The following is a 22,999-nucleotide window of genomic DNA, read 5'->3' as shown; positions in this document are numbered from 1 at the left end:
CCAGTCCTTAATATAAGATCCATTTAACTAATTTGATTAGATTAAGAAAGTTAGGTAAGTTAGTTAATTATAAGAAATGTGACACATTTTTCCTAAAATACTATAGTTATCTTTCTTAATACCTCTCTTCCTCGTCCTCTTGATTATGATTGAAGGAATGTCTATAGGGATAATTTAGAGAAAATTGATAAATATGAGAAATGGGTCTTATATTTAGGACCAAAACCAACTCAAGAATTGGGTCCTATATTAAGGACCGGAGGAGTAGTTAATTTGGTCCATAAAATCCCCACCTTTCCAACAAAAATTAGTCCAATAGAGATTCAATCCACACACTACCAACACAGGCATACAAAGCTTCTTGCTGACATGAATAATCATACTTCTGGAAACTTGTCCTCACTCAGAAAACCATTAAAAATTCCACTTCCCTCAACTTTTCTCGTAAGTAAAAAACAACCACATTAAATGCTCATGCATCCTGTGCAGAATGCATTTGCCGCTTATAACTAGGCCATTCTCAAAATATGAAGGTCCACAAAACCAACAAGGCAAAATCATTCTTAGTTACAAGCTTACAAATCATTCTGCATCTGGTGAGGCTAAATCCATTGTGATAATCTCCCCAAACAAAAAATCTTAATCAATAGATATTAAAGAAAGAACAAGAGCGAGCAGAGATGATCGCCAATTGACTCCTGAACATGCCAGTCCAACAAGACAGATCACGCTTTAAAAGGAATTTTAAGCGAAATAGGCATTGAATAAAGATGAATAATTGCAAGCCTCTGTCAAGTAAAAATATATTCACCATCATTTAACATGCTAGGAAAGAGTTTCACAGCATTCAAAGAATCACGAAAATCAGCCTTTGACAAAATTGCCCTAGACAAGGATAAATCTATATCAATCCAAACACTTATAACACCATGTCTAAAAATCCTAGTATCCTACGAATCTCTGATTTTCCTTATTGATACAATAAAAGAAAACAGAAGAGGATGGCGACAGGTGTGCTTATCTTACAATGAGCATTCACCTAATGGTATCTCAGACGTGGGCATACTTCTTCACAAGTGGTAGGACCCTTCAACAGGCCCCCCGAACAAATTTAGAGAAAAGCTAATAGCCAACAAGAAGCAGAAGAAGCTTTCCGCTAGAAGTCCAGACTCAAGCGGCTAAAATATTGATTCGACGTATGGATTTACAAGCACATTTTAACATCATAAGCCACTTCTTTCAAGAGAAAAACAAGGCAACTGATACATGAAATTGGGCAAGTATCATGCATCAAAGGGAAAAAGCATGGCTAATAAATAAGAAGCATGTCCTGAAGATCATTGATGAAATCACACATCAGAAAATCACATGTACACAGTTATGTTACCAACTGTCTCTAGCCGGAGAAAACCAAGTAGAAAAGATATGAAGAGTGAATTTCAATTCAGACAAAGGAGCATGTGCAACAACCACATTGTCAGATCTCAAGTACATACATCAGGAAGTACAAGAATTAATACTACCTCCAGTCCTAATTATAAGACCTCCTTAGACCGGAGGTAGTAATAAACTAAATGAAACACAATTGAAACAAGCAAATTTTCTGAGAATTTCATCATGATAGAATATCTACAGTAAACAGTGGATTAAATTCAGAAAAATATCACATAACAACAATTTTTTTTAATCACATTTCCATGGCCCAAAGAGTCAAAGGAAGTGTAGGTGCACGTGGAAAAGGAACCTTAACATGTGTAAAAATCAGCAGAGAAAAGAAAAATGTAAAATGTAAAAGATACAGACCAAATATTGAAGATATTTAATGCTTTCAACATATATCCTTGTAAAGGATTTCAATAGATACCTCACAAATTAGAATGCTGGTGATAAAGAACCACGTAAGACTCCTACAAATTCTGGAATTGATGCATGTAGAAATAATAGATTAACTGTAATAGCACGACATGGTAGAGAGGTGGGAAGGAGTTAGTGACTTTTAGTTAGAACAATAGTTGTAAAGCTGTAAGTACCCTCGAGTACAGAGAGTAGTTGGGGGAAAGAGAATGAAAAATGAATGTGAAATGACACTTGTATTCCTACTTAAAAAAGGAATAGAAATGCTGAGTAATAATGAAAGTGACATAACAGATATTGCTCAAAAATAAAACTTCTCGTTCTCCATGCTTGCCAGTTTCCTCTCCAATGAGGTTATGCCGACTTTATAAATAAGGAGGTACTAGGAGAGCTGATAAATGAACCTTTGTGAAGCCTCTGCAAAATGGTGATCTGGGACACAAGAAAGCATATACACATGAATACAAAAGTAGTCGCATACAAGACATACAAATGCAGCACAACTAGAAGTGGGTTCAAAGTCAATGAAACCAATGTGCATCAGCAGATTTGGCAACCAAACTTCAAGTTTCCTGTAGAGTATTCTACATGCGTTTTTTATCTTCTTGCTTTTACCAATACAAGTCTACATCTCATTATCTATCTATTGTTCTATTCGTAGTCTATTAAACTGCTAAGTTTCATACTGCAGCACAGGAAATGAACCATGCTATCATTTAACAAAAAATGAATAAACATACTGATGCTAAGAATACAAGTAGTTGCAGGGGAAAGATAAACTTGTTTTCCCCTATCCCAAGTTCCTCAACAGAAAAATCTCAAAAGAAAATAATTTGAAGCAGCTTGCATGAAATCAGAAACCAAGTTTCACCTTCTATTTCCTTACAAAAGCTAAATACATGTTTTTGTATTACAATATGGGTTTCCAAGTATGGTTCCACACCCCTACAGTCAGATGGCTGGAGAGTGGGATTGGAGGGAAAGATGCCATCTATTTTGTTCTCTTAACATCAGGTAAACCTCGTCATATTAAACTTTAAAACTAAAACCAGGGTGACCCATCAATCAAAAATTATATATATCTCAATATATAGGACCTTGCACATTTCAAACACAGCATTGTCGTGCTCAAAACCTTTGCCTTTATGAAAAAACAGCAAAAACCCTCTGCAGCCCTAAGCTATTTTATCCAATAACATTCTGTGAGTAAGCAGAGTGCAACAGCATACCAGCTCTCTAAAACAGCTATGTTCTCCATTTTCTCTGTTTCTTATTCATTTCCCTCTCATCTCTTTTATTTACCTTCTTATCTGCTCTTCTCAGGTTTCAATGATTCCCATCTAATACAATTCTGCTTCATTTTTCTCAGTCAGTTAGTCAGAAGCACCACCCAGTTTATATTCAGACAAGAATGCGTTGAATGCTTAAGGCTGAGGAAGATAAGGGAATTTGTGAGTTCAGTTTCTGCTCATCTAGTAAGATGATAAGAAATCAGCATTTTAGATGAACCTGGTGGTGATGAGTTGTTTAAGTCATCCATATAGGTAATTGTTGGTTCTTCATGCACTTGAACTTTATATTATAGTATAATTATATATGCATGATAGACATTCAACGTTGCAACATGCACACCAGGTGTCATGGCTCCAGAAACCCTATTCTGCAACAATGCACCTCACACATCATCAACAATGATATGAGAAAGTCGTAAATAGACTAAACAAAAAGTATGATATCAAATGAGTATAAAATTTATGCCAGGATAAGAATCATTGTCTTGGAAAAAATTTTTAACAGCAGATACGCAGCATTTAAAATTTGTCACTTTAATGCTTTGTCGGAATCTGGTTGCTTTTGAGATGTCATATCCCCATGTCAAACTTCTATAAAGGTCTTCAATGGTGATCCAGGAGGCAACAAACAATAGATATACAGATTTAAGAGGCTACGCATAAGACTAACATGTGCAGGGTATTGACACCCAAATTCAAAGTCAATCCAATAATTGTGCACAAGCATTGTTTACAATTAAGCCTCCCCACAGCAAAAAAGAGAAAACCCTAAAAGGAAAAAATGTATATTTTTGGCATGTCCCGATTATGTTTTTGTCGGCTTTTGTCTGTCACAGGGATGTCATACTTCCATAAAGGTCACAAATAGTTATTCAAGATGCGACAAACCATAGATATGCAGATATTAGAGGCTAAACACAAGGCAAACGCATGCAGGATATGCAGACCAGCCTGAAGAATAACATAGTATACAATTAAGACTCTCAAAACATCCCCCATAACTGAAAAGACATATCTTACACGTCATAAGAGAGTTTACTTTGATTGCACTCTTCTACTCTGTTTTCAACTAAAATTTACTCTACTATTTGGAGTAATCTGTTGAGCCACTGAAAGTTTAGTCTACAAACTTTTCATACTGTGACCTGAGGCTAAGAAAATAAATCATACACTATCCAAAAAAATAATGCGCATGAGCTCACTTATGCTAAAAAAAAATGCAATCAAAGAAGAATATTCTTGGTCCTTTTTTCAATTATGTTCCTTAATTATCTTCAAGCATTCATGGATGAAATAAGAATCAAATTTCAATTTCTACTTGTTTAACAGAAGTTAAATCAAACATTGATATATATTATCTCAGCTCTCTCTCTCTCTCTCTCTGTGTGTGACCTGATATCTATCAGTCCTCAGATTGTACCACATCTTAAAGAATTGGTATCGGTGATTCAAATGATTTTTGTGGAGTGAAGAATAGATTATACTAGTCCTTATCTTGTTTGTATCAACTTTAAGACATGGTTACTATCATATTACCAATTAGGGAGCTCTCGGATCAGATTTGGCCCAGGTAGACCCTTCATGTAGATATTAGTTATATCAATGTAAGAAATCATAAACATAATAAATGCAAACAAAGCAAGAAATCTAAAATGAGAATAGAATTGATCAGCTGAAAATAAAAACCATTAAGTTTACTAGCAAAGGAACAAAAGAAGACAGATTCTAACAAGAACTTAAGCCTCAACATACAACTTTTCTAAACCTTCGGGGTATTTGAGAAGCACCTATCTCCAGCAATGATGGATGGAATATACATGTTAAGAAGTTAATCTAGCCACAAACAAGCTACTCATTTCACCACTGTACCAACTGCTTTTTAAACCGAATGTTGTGCTCATGTCTATCAACCAATTGGTGCATGGCCATCATGCAAATTCAGGTTACCCAAAATCACCAACTGATCATAATGACAGAATGAGGCCCCTTGATACAATTTATCAGACTTGAAGAGAACCCTCATTCTCCTCCCTGCTAAGAGCTGAAACTTGAAGGCTTCCGTCATCCCCATCACCACATGTATTGCTTAATATTTTTCTGATCACCTGACAACTATCCATGCCAGTATTCACTGTGCTGTCAATCTCATCCGGACTCTCTACCTCTTCCTTATGTTTCATGAACATTATATCACAGAAAAAGTCTGTCAACACAGTCTCGTAGTCGGGCATCTTGGCATACCCAGGGAAGTAGTTAATGTCGACGATGAGATACCGATTCACATTTCTAGAGTCCCGAATCACATCGAAGTTAAAAAGGTTCAACTTCAATGCGTGCCTCAAACCCCGAGCTATCTCGGTAATGAAGTTCAGCGGAGGCATCGCTGTGTTGTCCAACCGCATCATCTTGTAATACCTATCATCTATCCTCTCATTAGTGGCCAAATTCGAAACCTGAGAGAAAGACAACAAGTCTCCTGAAACCGCCAACTTATCCTCTGAGACATCCGGCAAAGACTTCCTCTTGACGCATTTAACGTACTGTCCCACCACATACACTTTAAAAATGACTCCTCCATGGTTCACAAACTCCTGCAACACTATGGGTGGCTTCAGCTTGTTCAAGCTATCATGGTTATAAACAAGCGCCATTTTGTGAGACTTGGCGCTCCCGTCAGCCACCAAAGGCTTCGCAATCACCGGAAACTTCAACGTCTCCCACGCCTGCCGATCAAACAGCGTTTCACTGTCGTATATGACAATCTGCTTAGGAATCCCGAAGGTATCGGCCCCGTCCTCAATTGTCAACTCGGACACCACCTGCAGCATGGAAATCCGGTTATGGAGTCTCTCAATCGCCTCAGGCGAGTCGAGAATCAGCGCATTAGGGTACTCTCCCTTGAACTCGCGCAACTGCCTCTTCCAATTGTCGCCGTACAATTTGTGAAGAACACAATCGAAGGGACCCTGATCCAACAGCGAGCGCTCTGTATCGACCCGTACGAGGTCCACACCACGAGATTTAGCGAGGGCTACAAACGAGTCCTGAATAAAGCTATTCTGCTTCTTAGATGCGAGGGCATACCCCACGCGTAATCTCCTTTCCGCCATTGATCGAAGTGCTCACGAAGAAGACAGCAACAAAATCGGGTTTGACAAGAGAATGCAAATTAAGGAATGCGAAAACACTCGTTTGCGAGTGAACAAATCACATTCCCGAGAGAATCCGCGAGAGGCAACGGCTTTAATCCAGGTTCTTACCTCAGCCAGGAGCTCCTCGGATGAAGGGGAAATTTACAGGAGAAGTGACAGAGGAAGGGAGAGAGAGAGAAAGATAGATAGGACTAGGAGAAAGATAAAGAAAGAGAACAAGGGGATATATATACATACACAGCTTGGACTAGGGTTGTAGAGGGAGGGGATGATAAAGTGACAGATGGGGGTTGGGAGGAAAGGAGTGAAGGAGAGTACACGTGGCAGCTTGATGGGATGTGGGAGGCGGGAGAAACATGAGGGGGGGTGAGGGAGTGCTAAAACGACAGGGCGTCAGGGGGTTGGTAAGTGGGAAAAGGGAGCAGTCAAAGGGCGTGACAAAATATGAGGTCGTTTAGGTTGGAGTGAGGGGATAGTGTAATTTAATAATTTATTGCCAGGAATAGGAGGGATTGAGGTTTTTTTTTTTTTTAAATTTTTGACTCTGGTCCTTTGCACTTTTTCAGTAAAGCGTCGCCAGCCTTTTCACTTATCATACACGGATTTGAATATCCACACGCATATTTCCACATGATCCCAACAATTTTTGTTTTCTCATCATTTTATCATTTTTATCTGTTATCACTCGTAGCATGCAAGGACGAGGTGGGGCCGGGCTGAAGTCGGGCCCACCCTGAGTAGCGTACCCAATTAATATACCAAGCACCTCTCTTAAAAATTTTTGGATATAAAATTTTGAGTTTGAATTTTTGATAATAAAAAAATATATATAACACATATTTGGGTTATGGTAATTAATAAAATGATGGCAAAACTTGATGCAACTTAAGTGGGTGTTTGAATTATTCTTAAAAAAAATCACTTATGTTTTATGAGGCAAAGCTTTTTTTTTTATATATTTTGATGTGTTTGGATTAGTTATTCGGAATTAATTTCTTGATTTGGGTGAAAATATATATTATGAAAAGCCAATCCAAACTCTTTGTAAGTTTTGTGAATAAATAAAATCTTGTTTTTAAAGGAAAAAAATGTCTGATCTAACTTGATTCAATTTAAATTATTTAGTGTCTAGTTAAGGTAAATTATCAAAAATTGATTGGTATTATCCAAAAACGCAAAATGCAACCAAATGAATGGATGTGTTGTTTATAATTTATAAGTAATATGACTTCTCATAATTTTATATCACATTAATAATATAATGATATTGTCATAAATATATAATGTATATAATTAAATGTGATCATCTAATACTTTATATAACTCATCCAATTATTTATATTTTATAAATAGCACACATTATTATGAGTTTACTATTGTCCAAGATGGATGTACAGACATAATTATTCGTGGATCGAACGTATACAGTGAACGGGGGCGGTAGGAGGGAACCAAATTTTGAAAAAATAAAGTATGCAATAATTCATTTTTACTAGAGAAAATGACCATAATAATACGTTGAATTTCAAAACGATAAATAGGTGATGTTGACTATTCTTATAAAGGTATTAATTATTGATTATTCTTGTGTAGATTTTAACATGTTAAAATCACCATTAAATAGCTTTCTACGTGAATATAATGAATAATTTTCTATTCATATTGTCGGATAGTCTTATATCATTATCACGTAATGGCCCATCCATACGTTCATAAATGAAGTATTATGAAATGCGTCTAAGATAAAGACACGATAAATTAATTCTGAGAGAGGAAAAGGACATACAATTAAGCAAAATGATTGTTTCTCACTGCATCATCCCCTTCTGTGGAAAATATCTATGCCGTGTACATGGTGCATATAATGTGCTACAAACTTTCGACGCACCATATATACATACAATACAAAAAAACATGGTTTTAGCGACGGAATTTTGAATTTAGCGACGGAATTAGCGATGGATTAGCGACAGAACAGATTAGCGACGGAATTTTTTCCGTCACTAATTCCTCTGTCGCTAATTGATTAGCGACGAAAATTCAATTCCGTCGCTAATTAGATTTTTTAAAAAATAAAATAAAATACCACGTGGCACCTCTACCAATTGCCACGTCGCTAATTTGTGACGGAACAAATTCCGTCGCAATTCCGTCGCTAATTTGTTATGGAATTTGTTTCCGTCGCTAATTCGCTGTTTTTTTATAGTGATATATACATTCATTTAACTAATACATATGGTATAGATAATATTTAGCACAAGTATATATGATACTGGGGTATTCGTATAATAAAATGTATAATAAATTGTAATATTTATAAGTTACAAATAGTATGATTAATTAGCCAATTCAATGTAATGCATGGGAAATGCATGAACTCTTTGACTATGAGATGTATAAGTATTTGTTATATTTTGTGATAAATTTAGACTTTTTATATATCCATGTGCCATCTCATCCTATCCCATCATGCATATATAAATTCTTGTTGTATTTTAATTTGGTTATTCATATATACTCTTCTTGTCCTGTTTATAAGATATATATATATATATGTGGAGGAGTATTTTTTTTATCATTAATACAAGTCACTTTATTAAATTTATTATGTAAGTACACAATTTTGCTTATAATTTATTATATTGTAAACTATTTTTTATTTGAAAAGCGTGTGTGTATGAACAAAGTTATAAAATTACTCCTCCGGTCCTTAATATAGGACCCTTTGACTATTTTGATTAAATTAAGGATGGTAGTTAAGTTAGGTAATAAATATAGATATCCCAAAATACCCTCGGTTTACACTTCTAAAAAGAAACTGACATTTGAAAAAAATTCAAGTCTGGTTAACTCGCCTCCTCCCGTACCAACGTCGTCCAAATTCTCCTGGCTCACGCACCGTCCAATCATAATATCATATAGGATGTGATAGTTTCTTGTGAACTTTGGACCGATTCTCCATATTAAGAAACTTCTGCCTAAGTATCCAAACGTACTATGAATTAATCTGAAAGTTCGAAAACTTTAATTTAAAAACCAATTTTTTTTTAAAAAAAAAGAGTAATTGAAGTACGAGATCTTATAAATTTCTATCGCTATTTGTTAATGGCAATGTTCCCCCCTTGTCCGTAACAATTTTCAAAAGGTGTGAAAATACTTCTCATCCACAAACCTGATCAGAACTGGTTGATTAATTTAAATAAATTTAAAAAATTTGTTAAGTTAGTTATTTATAATAAAGAGGTGTTATCTTTCCTAAAATACTATTGCTAGTAATATGTATTAGCTAGAACTATTATTTAACAGAATTTTTAACACGTGCAACTACTACAATGACTATTTTGTAAAAAAATACTATCCCCGATCTTTAATATAAGAGCTAGTTGACTAATTTGAGTAGATTAAGAAAATTAGCTAAATTAGTTATTTGTAATAAATAGATGTTATTTTTCTGAAAATATCATTACTAATCATGTGCATTAGCGAGAACTACCATTATTAATGAATAATGAGTATTATTGTGGTATTTAATTATCTAATAGGGGTAATTTAGGAAAGAATGAAAAAATATGAGAAAGGGGTCCTATATTTAGGACCAAGATCAACCTTCTAATTGGGTCCTATATTAAGGACCGGAGGAGTATTAAATTTTAAGATAGAATTTATGAAATTTAAGATTTTTTTTAATTTTGATAAAACATACTACTTTTAGTCTTTAATACAAGATCTAAATAAATAGTTTGCTAATATTAAAGAAATTAATTAAGTTAGTTATTCATAATAAATGAGTGTATATATGTAATAAAATAAATTAGAGTATTATATTCTAAAATAATTAAATTATCAACTAACTTTTATATTTAGTCATGAATGCGGTATCAGAAGTGCAACCACTGGGCAGTATATGATGACATGGAAACAACATAATGAATGACCACAGATTTGTCTTGGACACGCCGTTTTTCTGTTGTACACTCAACGTACAGTTAGGCATTTATTATAAGTAAGACAGTTATAAACAGGGAGGTGGGAGGCAAGCGAAAAAAAGGGCGTTTGTTTCGCAAAGGTTGAAACTTGAAAGAATCAGATAAGAGTTATACATGGAGTTAGGCTAGAGAAGAAATCGGCGGAAGGGAAAAAGAGAACCAAAAAAACAAAAAACAAAAAATAAAAAGAAGAGGACGTTTGAGGATGATGAAGGGACAAATAATACTAAAAGTAGGTGGCGTCTGTCCTGCGTGCTTTAGCAGAGATCCTACGTTAGCATATGCGAATATATATACTCTTTCGATGTTTAATATTAGACCCATTTAACTAATTTGATTAGATTAAGAAAGTTAGGTAAGTTAGTTAATTATAAGAAATGTGACATGTTTTTCCTAAAATACCATAATCATCTTTTTAATATCTCATCTTTCTTTCTACTTGATTATGGTTGAGGAAGTATCCATAGGGGTAATTTAGAGAAAATTGATAAATATGAGAAATAGGTCTTATATTTAAGACCACAACTAACTCAACAATTAGGTCCTATATTAAGAACCGGAGGCGTATATATACACACACGCACGCGGAGCATACGGTTGAGACGAAAGCGCTAGCATACCCTACCTGGATGTCAACTTGCTTTTTCTGTGTGTGTGTACGTATCTTCTCGTGCTCATACTCATCCCTCTCTCCTGCAACATGTTTGTATTCTCACCAAGTTTCAACATCTATCGCTCTTCTCTTCTCAGCTGGCCTCCATTAAAGTCACGATCACTTGGACCATTCTCGGTCTTTCCGCCTTTATTTAATCCATATCGTTCGTTCGTTCCATAAGTCTTTGATGTAAAAACTTTTCATGCATATAAACTTGTAGGGTTTGAGATAAGTTTCATTGTTCATGGAATATTCACACTACATATTCTTAATGGGGTTTATGCATATGATAAGTTTGTATATGAGAGTAAAGCTCAAATCTTGAGAGAAAGAGCAGTCCTTTTTGAGATTTACAGTAAGTAAAATTCATTGGAAGCTAAACATGCGTGGATTTCTCTAGACTAAAAAATTCATTTATGGTGAATATCTTGATATTTACAACTTTCTTGGATTAAGCATTATGTTCACAAGTAGCCCTTTTTGAAATTTATATTGACGTGTACAGTTGTCATCTATCAAACTAAAAAGAAATCTATCATTCGATGTGTGTTCATTTAAAAAAAATATGGCTAGACAATAAACGCATGGATAGCATGTGAAAACACTATAAGAAAGTCAAATAATTAGCTAATTATAGCGACATAATCTGCAACATTAGGTTTTATATATAGGAAAATCCCAAAAAAAAAATCTTAAATTTTGAAATTAAAAAACAATCTTGTTTACTGCATTTTAATAACAATTGAGTGAACTAACTACATGTGAATAGCAAATAACAACACATTTTTATAGTAATTTTGAATTGATATTTTGAAATTTAAACGGGTATTTTTTTAAGATTTTTTCTTTTATACATATCATTTTATAAATTAGTTAAATTAGCTAATTTAGAAAAAATGATAAAGAGATAAAGTATTTTTTATAAAAGGATAATTTATTAAAATCTAAGTGCAATGAGACATAAACTATTGGAAGCTTTTACATGATAAAATTTAATAAAAGTATAAGCGCCCAATAAGAAACTGAAAAGAAAACAAAAACAAGAACAACGGCATGAACACTAAAATAAATAAGAAGAGAAGAGCTCAGAACGGTACAACTCGAACCACGAGACTGCAAGATAAAAGGCCATTACGAGCAGAGGGTGAGGCGACCACATGCAAAATAAAAACATCAAGGTCACTTGCAAACCACCTCGAACGATCATATTGGCCTTGAGAGATAAAAGTAAATTGAGATCTTATAGGCATGGTAATAGTAGTACTCAAAAGAAGAGGGAGTGGGGTGCGAGTGAAAGAAAATGAGGGAGGAAGGGAGGGAGGGGGATTATTGAAGGCAGCGTGTCCCTCAAGATCAAGTGGGAGTCCCCACTGATGCCCTTTTGAATTTGAGATTCTACACTATTTTCCCTTTTTCTCCTTTTCAATTTGTGACTTGTTAAAAACGTGACTTACTATATATATATATATACACACACACCTTTTTTTTTGGGTGAATTATATATGTATATTCCTTACTATAGTATATGTTATTATATTCATATCATAAAAAAAAATTAAAATTGTTTACAGACATATATTCATGATGGCCACATTGTAATAGGAACAAGTTTCAGTGCTCATAACCTTAATGACCACTCTAAACTTATCAGATCTGAATCATTTATATCTTATTTGGATGGTTCAAATTCAATTTCTTTTTTTTATTTATTGAAAATAATTATTTTAATATGTATAGAATCTAAAATAGAGATAATCTCTTAACTATCATTTTTTCAAAAAATAGTTTTTTCTATTTAAAAATAATTAATTATGAATTTTAAATCCCGTTTAAATCGGATATAGACAGTCTAGATCTGATGAGCTTAAGATGCTTACCACGATGATGAGTGTTACTGCAATAATAGATTTTACATGTGTTTTCAATTTTTCTCTCTATCCTACCCTTCTCCATTTAGGCAAACAAATATAAAAATAAAAAACACGCACACGCGCGCACATCCCTCCTCCATAGAAAAAGATGACCCACGCACAAGCCCACCACTCATTCATAGTACTACTCCTCCGGTTCTAAATATAAGATCTTTATACACATTATATAAAGGTCTTATATTTAGGATCGGAGGAGTACCATTTAAGGGTTTAATCCCATTAGACAGATTATGAGATGGTATTAAACTATAAAATCTTGCAAGGTTTTTTTGTTTGGGTAGTAATAAAATCTTGTAAGTTAATTGCAAATGAAGTTTTTACAACTTTCGAGTTACCTTGCTTTATTTAATAAAATGTAGATTTAGACCAATGAGTTTCTAATGATAATATTTACATGATTTTGTTTTCTTAAAATGTTAGTCCCATCTTATGCTTGAAAAATAATAACCACAAATCTAGAAAATGTATTAATTTTTATTGTATTTAAATCTAAATTATTTGAATTTATTATTATATATGTATAGATAATCCCGCTATCTTAGGACAGGTTATTTGTCTTTTTTTTTTTAAATTTATTGTTGAAGAGGTATCAACTTTTCGCCCTACCATCTTATATTAATTTTTTATAATAAGACAAAATGTAACAAAAAATAAAATAAGAGTTCTCCAAAGTAGAAAGAGAATAAGACAAGAATTTATTTTAACCAGACACCATACCCCGTTCGATGCATGGTTGACTCATTGGTAGAGAACAATAATTAGAAGGGATAATTTCATGTTAGTACTAGATTGTTTTAATGTCCATATTTTATAAAAATGTATTGGAATGAAAAATATTATTTTATGAATTTATGAAATAAAGCATTGATATGGAATTGGGGAAAAAAAAAGAAGTTAGACATAACTTCTTCAAATGCAGGGGTACTTATCCTACCAAAGACTTGAGTTTCATAATAATTTGCCAAAGAAAGAAAGTTCCACCCTCATTCCAAGAAAATTTCATCCCTAAAAAATATTCATTTATACGTTCAGTCTGCACACACAAAAAATTCGTTTATTACAATGTATGTTAAAAAATATATTTGTATCATTTATTGATCAGAATAAATTGTACAGATTCACAAAGTATATTGAAATGTACTTCACTGTAATAAAGAGGATGAATGCCAAAAAAAATCTTATGACGTAAAAAATTTTTTGTTAATATGAGATATCGTGTATTTCATTTGAAGTCCCTTTTTTTTTTTTTGCAAATATACTTGTTGTATGGGGGAACATTATTATATCATGCAGAACATTACTTCCTTTTTTTGCACATATACTCTTCGTTTTTGTATATTTAGAGACAGAGTTGTTTTTTTTTAATAAAAAAGGATGTAGGGACTAATATTTATTCTTAAAATCTAAAATTAGTCATCTTTAAAAAACCATGTTGAAAGATGAAGTGATTGTGAATCACTTTCTAGAATAATAAAAAGAAGATATCTTGAATCACTATATGGACTAATTCAGAAAACTATATAATTATAAAGACTTACACTCTTTTTAATATCTTGAAAAATGAAGAGGGCCTAAAATCATTTTTTAGTAGTATGATGGAAACGAAAAGACCTTGAATTATGCAACTTGCATTCTCTTCAATATCTTGAAAAATGAACAGATCATAAATAACTTTCTAAAACAATGAAAATGAAGATATTTTAAATTAAATCGCTTAGTAGAATAATTCTTTTTTTTTAACTTTGCAAAATTATGCAAAGCTAATCTATTTAATAAATAAATAAATTTCTTAATTGAGTATTTTTTTTTTACCGGAACTTAGTTGAGTGATTTAAGATTTTAAAAATCGAACCTTAATAATTAAAATGCCCGAGTAGTCACCACTTTTCTTTTATTTTGTTTGGAAGAAAAACTAATAGTTATCGTGCCATTAATAATTATTAATAATTAATAATTAATGAATAGGGAAAAAAAACCAAAATGATCATGGGGTAAATGACATTTAGGACTCATTTTTAATTCGTCTATTCTGCCCACTTTTCCGAAGGATTTAGTTGGCTTGTGAGTATCTCTTCCTCTATCGCCAATCACATAATTGGCTGAAGAACTTCATAACACAAATTTCATTTCATGTAAGTATCAGGCACGCTCCCCCCTTGTTTGCTTCCTTCTCATCCTCGTACATTCCAATGTTTCCAATATTACCATACTTTTGTAGGGCCCCCTTTTTTTTAGCACAATAACAGTGAAGATTGAGACAGAGAGGTGAGAGAGATCGAGAAGGAAGAAGACTCCAAAAGAGGGTTTAAAAAAAAAAAGAAAAAAAGAAGGGAAGCGAAGAGCAGAAACGTCAAACCTGCTGTGACACCATCAACATAATCTCCATAACCGGAAAAAATGGGAAGAGAAATCGAAAGGTGAAAACTTTGAAAGGGATGATTATGTGCATTCAGACATGGAATATCAAAAGATCAAAATGAGCAAATGTAAGATATGTTAAAACAAGCACAGGTCTACCTTATTAATGAACATATTGCAACGAAAAAAAAAAATCAGAAAAAGGAAAGTTACTTTGGTACCTCACCAAAAACCCTGGATATATAATTTTTTTCCTAGCTAGTGAAGAATCTAGAGGTCTCAAATGTCTTGTTCCTATTACAAGAAAATAACTACATGCTTCCTATTGTTGCTTCTTGATCTACACCTCAAACTACTTTCTAAAAGGGCCTGACCCTACAAATTCAAACTGATGAAGATACTATTGAAGAAGAGAAGAGCGAGGGACATCACCTGCCATATTGCTAGCACGGCTGTTCTAGCAAAATCTACAGCAGGCTAGCATATTTATATCATAAGACCCACACTGAAATTGAACAATCTTAACCAAATAATTAAATGTTCAAGTAAATCCGATGAACAAACATCTCAATTACTAAAATCGAAAAGTCTAATCAGAACAATTAAATGGCCAAATAATAAAATGCAATGAATACACACAACTTGATCATGCATTAGTGATTAAATGGCCAAACAAAGCACAACTACTTAAGCAGCATATAGCCTTCTATTCAATGACTCATGATAAGAAATGACATAAACATTTTAGGTGGTGGTTTCTTTGGCATCTTATTGGCTGTTGGTTGTTGACGTGAGCTTCTTTTTTCAATCTTGGTGCATGCATCTATATTGGTAGTTTTATCTTACAATTATGGATACTCTTCCTGAAACCTGAGCCAAATACGTAAGTGATTACTCTATAATATATATAACATTTTAGTGTGTTTTTTTTTTAATATTACAATAATGAATGAAAGTGCAAATACAAGCACCAACAATTAAATGAGATAAGCTAATTGATGAGGACTATGTGGACCAATCATAGAACAGCCACAAGGTTTATAGGTTATATTGATGATTGATAGATAAGCTAAGGGGGGAATTTTAATCAACTTGTTTCCCAAAAATAGAATATGATTTTATAGTGAAAAGAGTAGGCTAAGTACTTTGCATAAATTAAGCTTAATTAATTAACGTATTAGTAAATGTGATCATCACAAGTTGTATCCTTAATATTACTTCCGGTTCTAATTATAAGACCCAGGTGACTATTTGAGGAGATTAAGAAACAAAGTTAAGTTAGTTATTTGTAAAATAGGTATTATCTTTCCTAAAACATCTTTACTAATAAACTATATTAGCTAGAACTACAATTATTAGAAGGACTATTTTAGAAAAAATACATAAATATGGGATACAAAGTGGATTAGGGTCTTATATTTAGGACCAAAATAAAGTCAAATAAGGTCTTATATTAAGGACCGAAGGTAGTACATGTTTGGAAGCAAATTTAAAGCGATAAGGTATCAAGTCCGAACAAATAATACATTTAAAAAATGATGATGATCACCATATACTGGATTTGGATATCAAATTTTGCACATTAAAGCAAAAGCAACACTTATTATTGCTCTTATTATACGTAACTACAATGGGCAAATTTAGATTTTTGAAGTGGTCCTCTACCTTCCCTTAAAGAAGCATCAACTACGTTTATAAACAACCTTTTTTCCCTATAAATTACATATAATATGTTATGCTCTGTGCAATTTCAAATATAAGAGCTAATCAATAAGATCTTAATTCATTTGTATTATAAATTTATAATTATTTTTTTAAAGAGTCCTATTAATTACACATATTAAAAATAATTTTCACAAGGATATTTTCAAAAGAAAATGATTAAATATAGTATTTTAAGAAACCAACGCACATGTATTACTGAATTAGTTAACTCTACGTTATTCAGGCATTGACATTATTTTAAATTAAAAAAAAAAACTTTTCTGTGATCTCAGGTCAATTAATTAGAAATATGGTATTTCTAAGTAAATGGGCCGTGTTGTTTGTCTTGCGGTTTAGTTTCGACATTTCTGTGCTGTCCATTTAACTGGCGAAGAAGTTTATGGACATTGACAAAGCTTTTGATCCAATTGGGCCGACACAAGGTGAAAAAGCGAAGAGTCCCTAATTAACCTCGCATATAATTCTTAATTATTCAATTAATTAATTAACTCAAAAGCGCTTGTTTACACTTATATATAATATAATACCCGCAAAGTTGGACCAAATAACGTACTCCTCCTGTCCTTATATATGATCTAATTGTTGAGTTGATTTTAATCATAAATATATATATAAGACATATTTTTTATATTTATCATTTTTTTAAATTACTCTTATTAATACTCCCTCAATTATAATCAAATAGGAAGAAGATGAAGAATATTAAGAAAGATGACTATGGTATTTTAAAAAACATATGTCATACTCCTCCGGTCCTTAATATAAGATCCATTTAACTAATTTGATTAGATTAAGGAAGTTAGGTAAGTTAGTTAATTATAAGAAATGTGACACGTTTTTCCTAAAATACCATAATCATCTTTCTTAATACCCCCTCTTCCTCTTCTACTTGATTATGGTTGAGAGAGTATCCATAGGGGTAATTTAGAGAAAATTGACAAATATGATAAATGGGTCTTATATTTAGGATCAAAACCAACTCAACAATTGGGTCCTATATTAAGGACCGGAAGAGTATTTTTTATAATTAACTTACCTAACTTCCTTAATTTAATCAAATTAGTTAAATATGTCTTACATTAAGGATTAAATAAGTATATTGAGTTTTATTTGCATCCAAGCAATTCAATGTTAACTAACAATGTTACGTGGTTAAATATAATTTTAAATTCATAAAAATTAATGTCCATCCTTTTGATTAGTTTAGAATTGTATGCTATATGTCAGCGTCAAATTACAAGAATAAAATATTTAGAATTACCATAATCTTGAATAGCTGCAATTTAACCTCGTTTTAATTTTTATTTTTAAGATTTGAAATAAGTGATTTTTGGTCATTAAAACCTTGTTGCAAAGACCAATATCATTGTTCCAAGTCTAAAATTTTTTTTAGACGGACCAAATTGAAATCATATTTCAGGAATTAAAACTAGCATTAATCCTAATATTTATTATAAAATTTTTTTATGGCAACACGCATCTTTTTTTTTTGTGTGATGATGATGATGATTAGAGGCTTATTTACTAATATTAGGTGGCAAGGACATACTATCTCTGGTCTTTGATATAAAAACTAATCGACTAATTTGAATAAATTAAGAAAATTTGTTATGCTAGTTACTTGTAATAAATATACGTTATCTTCTTTAAAATATTTTTACTAATTATATATATTAACTAGAATTACTATTTAATAAAACATTTAACATGTACAGTTATTACAATGACTAACTTGAAAAATAGATAATTATAAAAGATAAAATAAACTAAAATCTTATATTCATAATTAAATTAAAAATTAAACTAGTTTTAATATTAAAACACGAGATAGTATAATAAATGACATCACAGTTAAGATTAGAGGCTTTGGTAAGGGACAAAACATCGCGTGTACGTTGACAATTTTTTTTGTTTTTTTGGGGGGGGGGGGGTGGGGGGAAGACATTGCGTGTATGAATGGCAAATCATAGCCCATTGCCCGGCAAGCACACATAATTCCATTCACGTCTATCCATTGTTAAAAAGCGTCTCAAAGTGGTAGGGACAACGAAATTCATTATTTGAATGTGAATTCTTTAGATTAAAAAAATTATTACATTTGTCTCTTTTTATAAAATTATACCATTTACTTTTTTTTCTTGAGTCGAGAAAGTATGTTAAAATCAATTAAATATAAAATGTCTTTATAATATTTTAAAACTATTTTTAATTTAGGAGGTGTTTGACATCACATAAAAGTACTTCTAAAAAGTATTTTTTCATAAATCGAAATAAATTCCTCTACATATTTACTTCGTATATCGTAAAATTATTTTTAAAATCATGGTTTGGTTTTCATTCAAACACTCTTTTAATTAATAAAGACATTATTTAATTTAAGTTAAAAAAGAAGTAGGCAAGATCATTTTTGAAAAATGAGTTTTACTGAAAATCTTGTATTAAAGGCAAATGAGCAAGAGAGAAGGGAAGGTGGTGGAAAATTAAGGATTTCTTCGAATAAGATGATCTGTTTATTATAGGCGTGAAATTAGGACCAATTGTAGCAGGATGAACTATGAAAGTATGAATTATGAGAAGGAGAACTACAAGAATTGTAGAGTAGTTATCACTTTCAAGTAACATGATTGATTTATACCTTAATTCATAAATAATTTGTTCAGAAAAGGGCCCTTCTTTATGATTGCTTTTCCCCTCTAAATAGAGGGACTATATTGCATTGAGTTTTTTTTTTTTACCCGTTACTGAGTTAAAATTTAAAAATTAAGCTACAATTAAATTAAAACTATATAAACTAAAAGATTATTTTTCTTTATTTTATTTAGTGATTTTCATTGTTAGGGTGTCGCCATTTTCCTCCTTCCATGTTTATTGTCTAACACAAACATAAGTCCCCCAATAGCAACTTCACCTGTTACATTTAGATGACATCTTTAATATTGATATGTTTGTGTATATGAATATATTTATATTATATATATAAAAAAATTCTAACACAGCCATCATAAAATCTGGGAGATATAATATTTTTAGCATGATCAAGACTTAAATACTTCTTTTGATAATAAATACAAGGATTTATTAGAGAATTTACTTCAGATATAAATGTAAAATTTTAATTTATTTTGTCTTTTAAATTTAAAAAATATTTTTCAATTATTCTTATAATTCTATGTATTACACAATGTGAGAAATAATTAAAAAAATATTTTAGAAAAACCAATGTACATCTATTATAAAATAACTTAACTAATTTTTAATATATATAAATTATCAAAGTCTTATATTTAAAATTAAAAAGAGTCTTACAACCCACATATTCAATAATTTTTTTTTTATTTGACCTCACTATAAGGTGTTTAGATTAACTTTCTAAAAATAATTTTACAGAGTTTGAAATAAACTAACTTATTTAAATATATATATATTTTAATGCTTTCTAGAGTTTACATACAGCCCGACCTTCTGTAGTTTGATGTTTCTTTTTCTTTTATTAGCAATCATTTTGCTGGCCGCAGAACAAATACCAATCACCTAAACAATTATTTAATCGGCTAATAATTATTGACCTCAATAATTATCCAAGACGGGACCCCACAGAAGATATTGGTTCTCTGAATTCATCCCCCATGTACAAAAGTGCCCTTTACCTTGCCTCGTCACATCTATTTTTATGTCTCATGAAAATGACAACCAGGTTTCCACATTTACGTAAAGAAAAGCATCACTATATTAGCTCTGATTCTTAATTAAAAAAAAAATAGTAAGAGAGTTAGATTTGATATCATACTCTTCCGATGCTTAATATAAGACCCATTCTTGAGTTGGTTTTGGTCCTACATATAAGACCCATTTTTCATATTTATCAATTTTTTCTAAATTCCCCTATAGATACTCTCTCACCCATAATCAAGTAGAAGAGGGAGAGGGGGTATTAAGAAAGATGATTATGGTATTTTGGGAAAAATGTGTCACTTTTCTTATAATTAACTAACTACCTAACTTCCTAATCTAATCTTAAATTAGTTAATGTGTTTTATATATAAGGACCGGAGAAGTATATATATAACCTAAGTATTTTTTTGAAATTATTTTTATTAATTGTAAGGAGTTTTCATCAATTCCAATCATATACTACTATAAGATCTAGTTTGACTTTTATTTTGATTCTAAATATAAGACCACAATCCATTTTATCTCTCATATTTATTTATTTATTTCTAAAATAATCCTTGTATTAACGGTATTTATAACTAATACACTTAATTAGTAAGGATATTTTAGAAAAAAATAACACTTATTTATTAACAATAACTAACTTAACTAATTTTTCTAATCTAATCAAATTAGTCAATTAATTCTTATATTAAGAAATGAAAGTAGTAATATACATGATTAAAAAGGATAATTTAATAAGACTAATACACATTTATAACACAACCAATTTAATTAATTTTTTTTTCATAATGCAAATTAGTTATTCAACTTGTATATTAAGGACCGTAGCATGAGATTGCCCCTAACATGTATTTCTTTTTTATCACCATAATATATTACTAAAATATGCATTAACATTGTTTTAAAAAAAATTCTAACTATATACGAACGTTTGTTCATGACAGTGTGAAAAAGATAATAAAAAATTATTTAGCCCAAGTAAAAAAATTAGTACATGAAAATAAGTCTCTCATATTTTATTTAATATCTGCTAGTTTTACTTTTAATTTTACTTGTAAATAAGAAAATATAATTTATAAATTTAACTTATAAAGAGCACAACATAACTTGTAAATAGGACGTTTTGATTTGTAAATAATAAATCCTCTTTTGAGATCTACTAAAAGGAAGGGTTTGGATTTCTAACATTGTCCCAATGTTTAAGGAGGCATATTCAGAATCAAGTAAAACATATAATTTGAAACTAATTCTCATATGATTAATACTCTAACCCAGTTAATGACCTAAGCACATCTATGGTCCAAATGGGTAGTGTGCTTGAATGCGACTCATTAGTTTTCTTACTCTTTGACATTTAGGCGAGCCTAGCCCTTTATCTAAAAAAATTTTTCATAAAAAAAAATACAACTAATTCATTTTATGTAACTTAAGACTACCTTCAATTTTTAATATAAGAACTGGCTTAGGAATTGAATTTAATCATAAATATTGTATTTAAAATCATTTTATTTATCAGTTTCTTAAACTAATATAACTGATTTATAAACTAGTATATAATTTAATATTATATATAAATATTTTAGAGAGATTATACTACATTTATTATAAATAAATAATTTATTTTATTTTTGTAATTTATCTAAATTAATTAAATATCTCTTATATTAAATATTGGATGTAGTATAATTCTTTGCTAGATCGATAAGCAATGTGAAGTAGAAATTAACGAGCTAATTTAAATTAGAGTTAAAATTGGGTGACCCATGAGGCCATGGCTAGTAAGCGCCACGGCAACCGTATTATTTGTTATCTCATTATTTCTCATTACGCAGATGTATTGAACCAGATACGGGAGAAGAAGACTCTTGTGTGTCTTGTTTTTGGATTTTTTTCTCCAAGTTCTCCTAGTTCATCACAAAAGGCAAACTCTTCAACTCTTGAAGAATTTCAGAGGAATTTTATTACAAAATTTACTAGAATAAAAATTAATATCTTTAATGATTAAATGGCGCAACAACATACATTTTCACGGATCAGGAGAATAAATCATATAGATTATGTTTTCTTTATTATAAATTTTATACTACCTCCTGTTGTTAATATAATTTTTTTTTAATTTTTAATTTAGTCTTAAATATAAAATCTCAATCTACTTTGTCTCTCATATTTATTCTTTTTTTAAAATAATCTTTATAATAGTTGCACATATTAAATGCTTCATTAAATAATACTTAATTAAAAGAGTATTTTAAGAAAAGCAACACATATTTACCGCAAATAACTAATTTAACTAATTTTTTAATTTATTCAAATTAATCAATTAATTTTTATATTAAGTAGTGAAAGTAGTAGTTTACTTCGTAATTATTTT

At 31.2% G+C, this 22,999-nt stretch overlaps 1 protein-coding gene across 3 annotated transcripts; it reads right to left on the bottom strand.

Moving 5' to 3' along the window:
- Positions 1-1,831: 1,831 nt before the first annotated feature.
- On the bottom strand, positions 1,832-6,469 carry LOC114758072 (inositol-tetrakisphosphate 1-kinase 1-like). 3 transcript variants are annotated; one of them, XM_028947088.1, is made up of 3 exons: positions 4,934-6,469; positions 3,157-3,514; positions 1,832-2,286 (listed from the first exon to the last, which is right to left on the bottom strand). In XM_028947088.1, exon 1 carries the CDS (start codon positions 6,254-6,256, stop codon positions 5,147-5,149), a length of 1,110 nt encoding a protein of 369 aa, XP_028802921.1. In that variant the 5' UTR covers positions 6,257-6,469; the 3' UTR covers positions 1,832-2,286; positions 3,157-3,514; positions 4,934-5,146. The 3 variants fall into 3 exon arrangements, with proteins under 3 accessions (XP_028802921.1, XP_028802920.1, XP_028802922.1); XM_028947087.1 differs by having other exon boundaries at positions 1,832-3,514; XM_028947089.1 differs by lacking the exon at positions 3,157-3,514.
- Between the last annotated feature and the right edge of the window lie 16,530 nt (positions 6,470-22,999).

Source organism: Neltuma alba, unplaced genomic scaffold (assembly GCF_004799145.2).
Source record: "Neltuma alba isolate B1F8T4 unplaced genomic scaffold, ASM479914v2 tig00010663_pilon, whole genome shotgun sequence".
NCBI lineage: Eukaryota > Viridiplantae > Streptophyta > Magnoliopsida > Fabales > Fabaceae > Neltuma > Neltuma alba.
Note: the sequence above shows the minus strand (reverse complement) of the source record. Positions and strands in the feature narration are given on the sequence as shown.

Bases quoted from the DNA above. Each gene is read 5' to 3' on its own strand.
- LOC114758072 (XM_028947087.1), bottom strand. From the start codon at position 6,256: ATGGCGGAAAGGAGATTACGCGTGGGGTATGCCCTCGCATCTAAGAAG.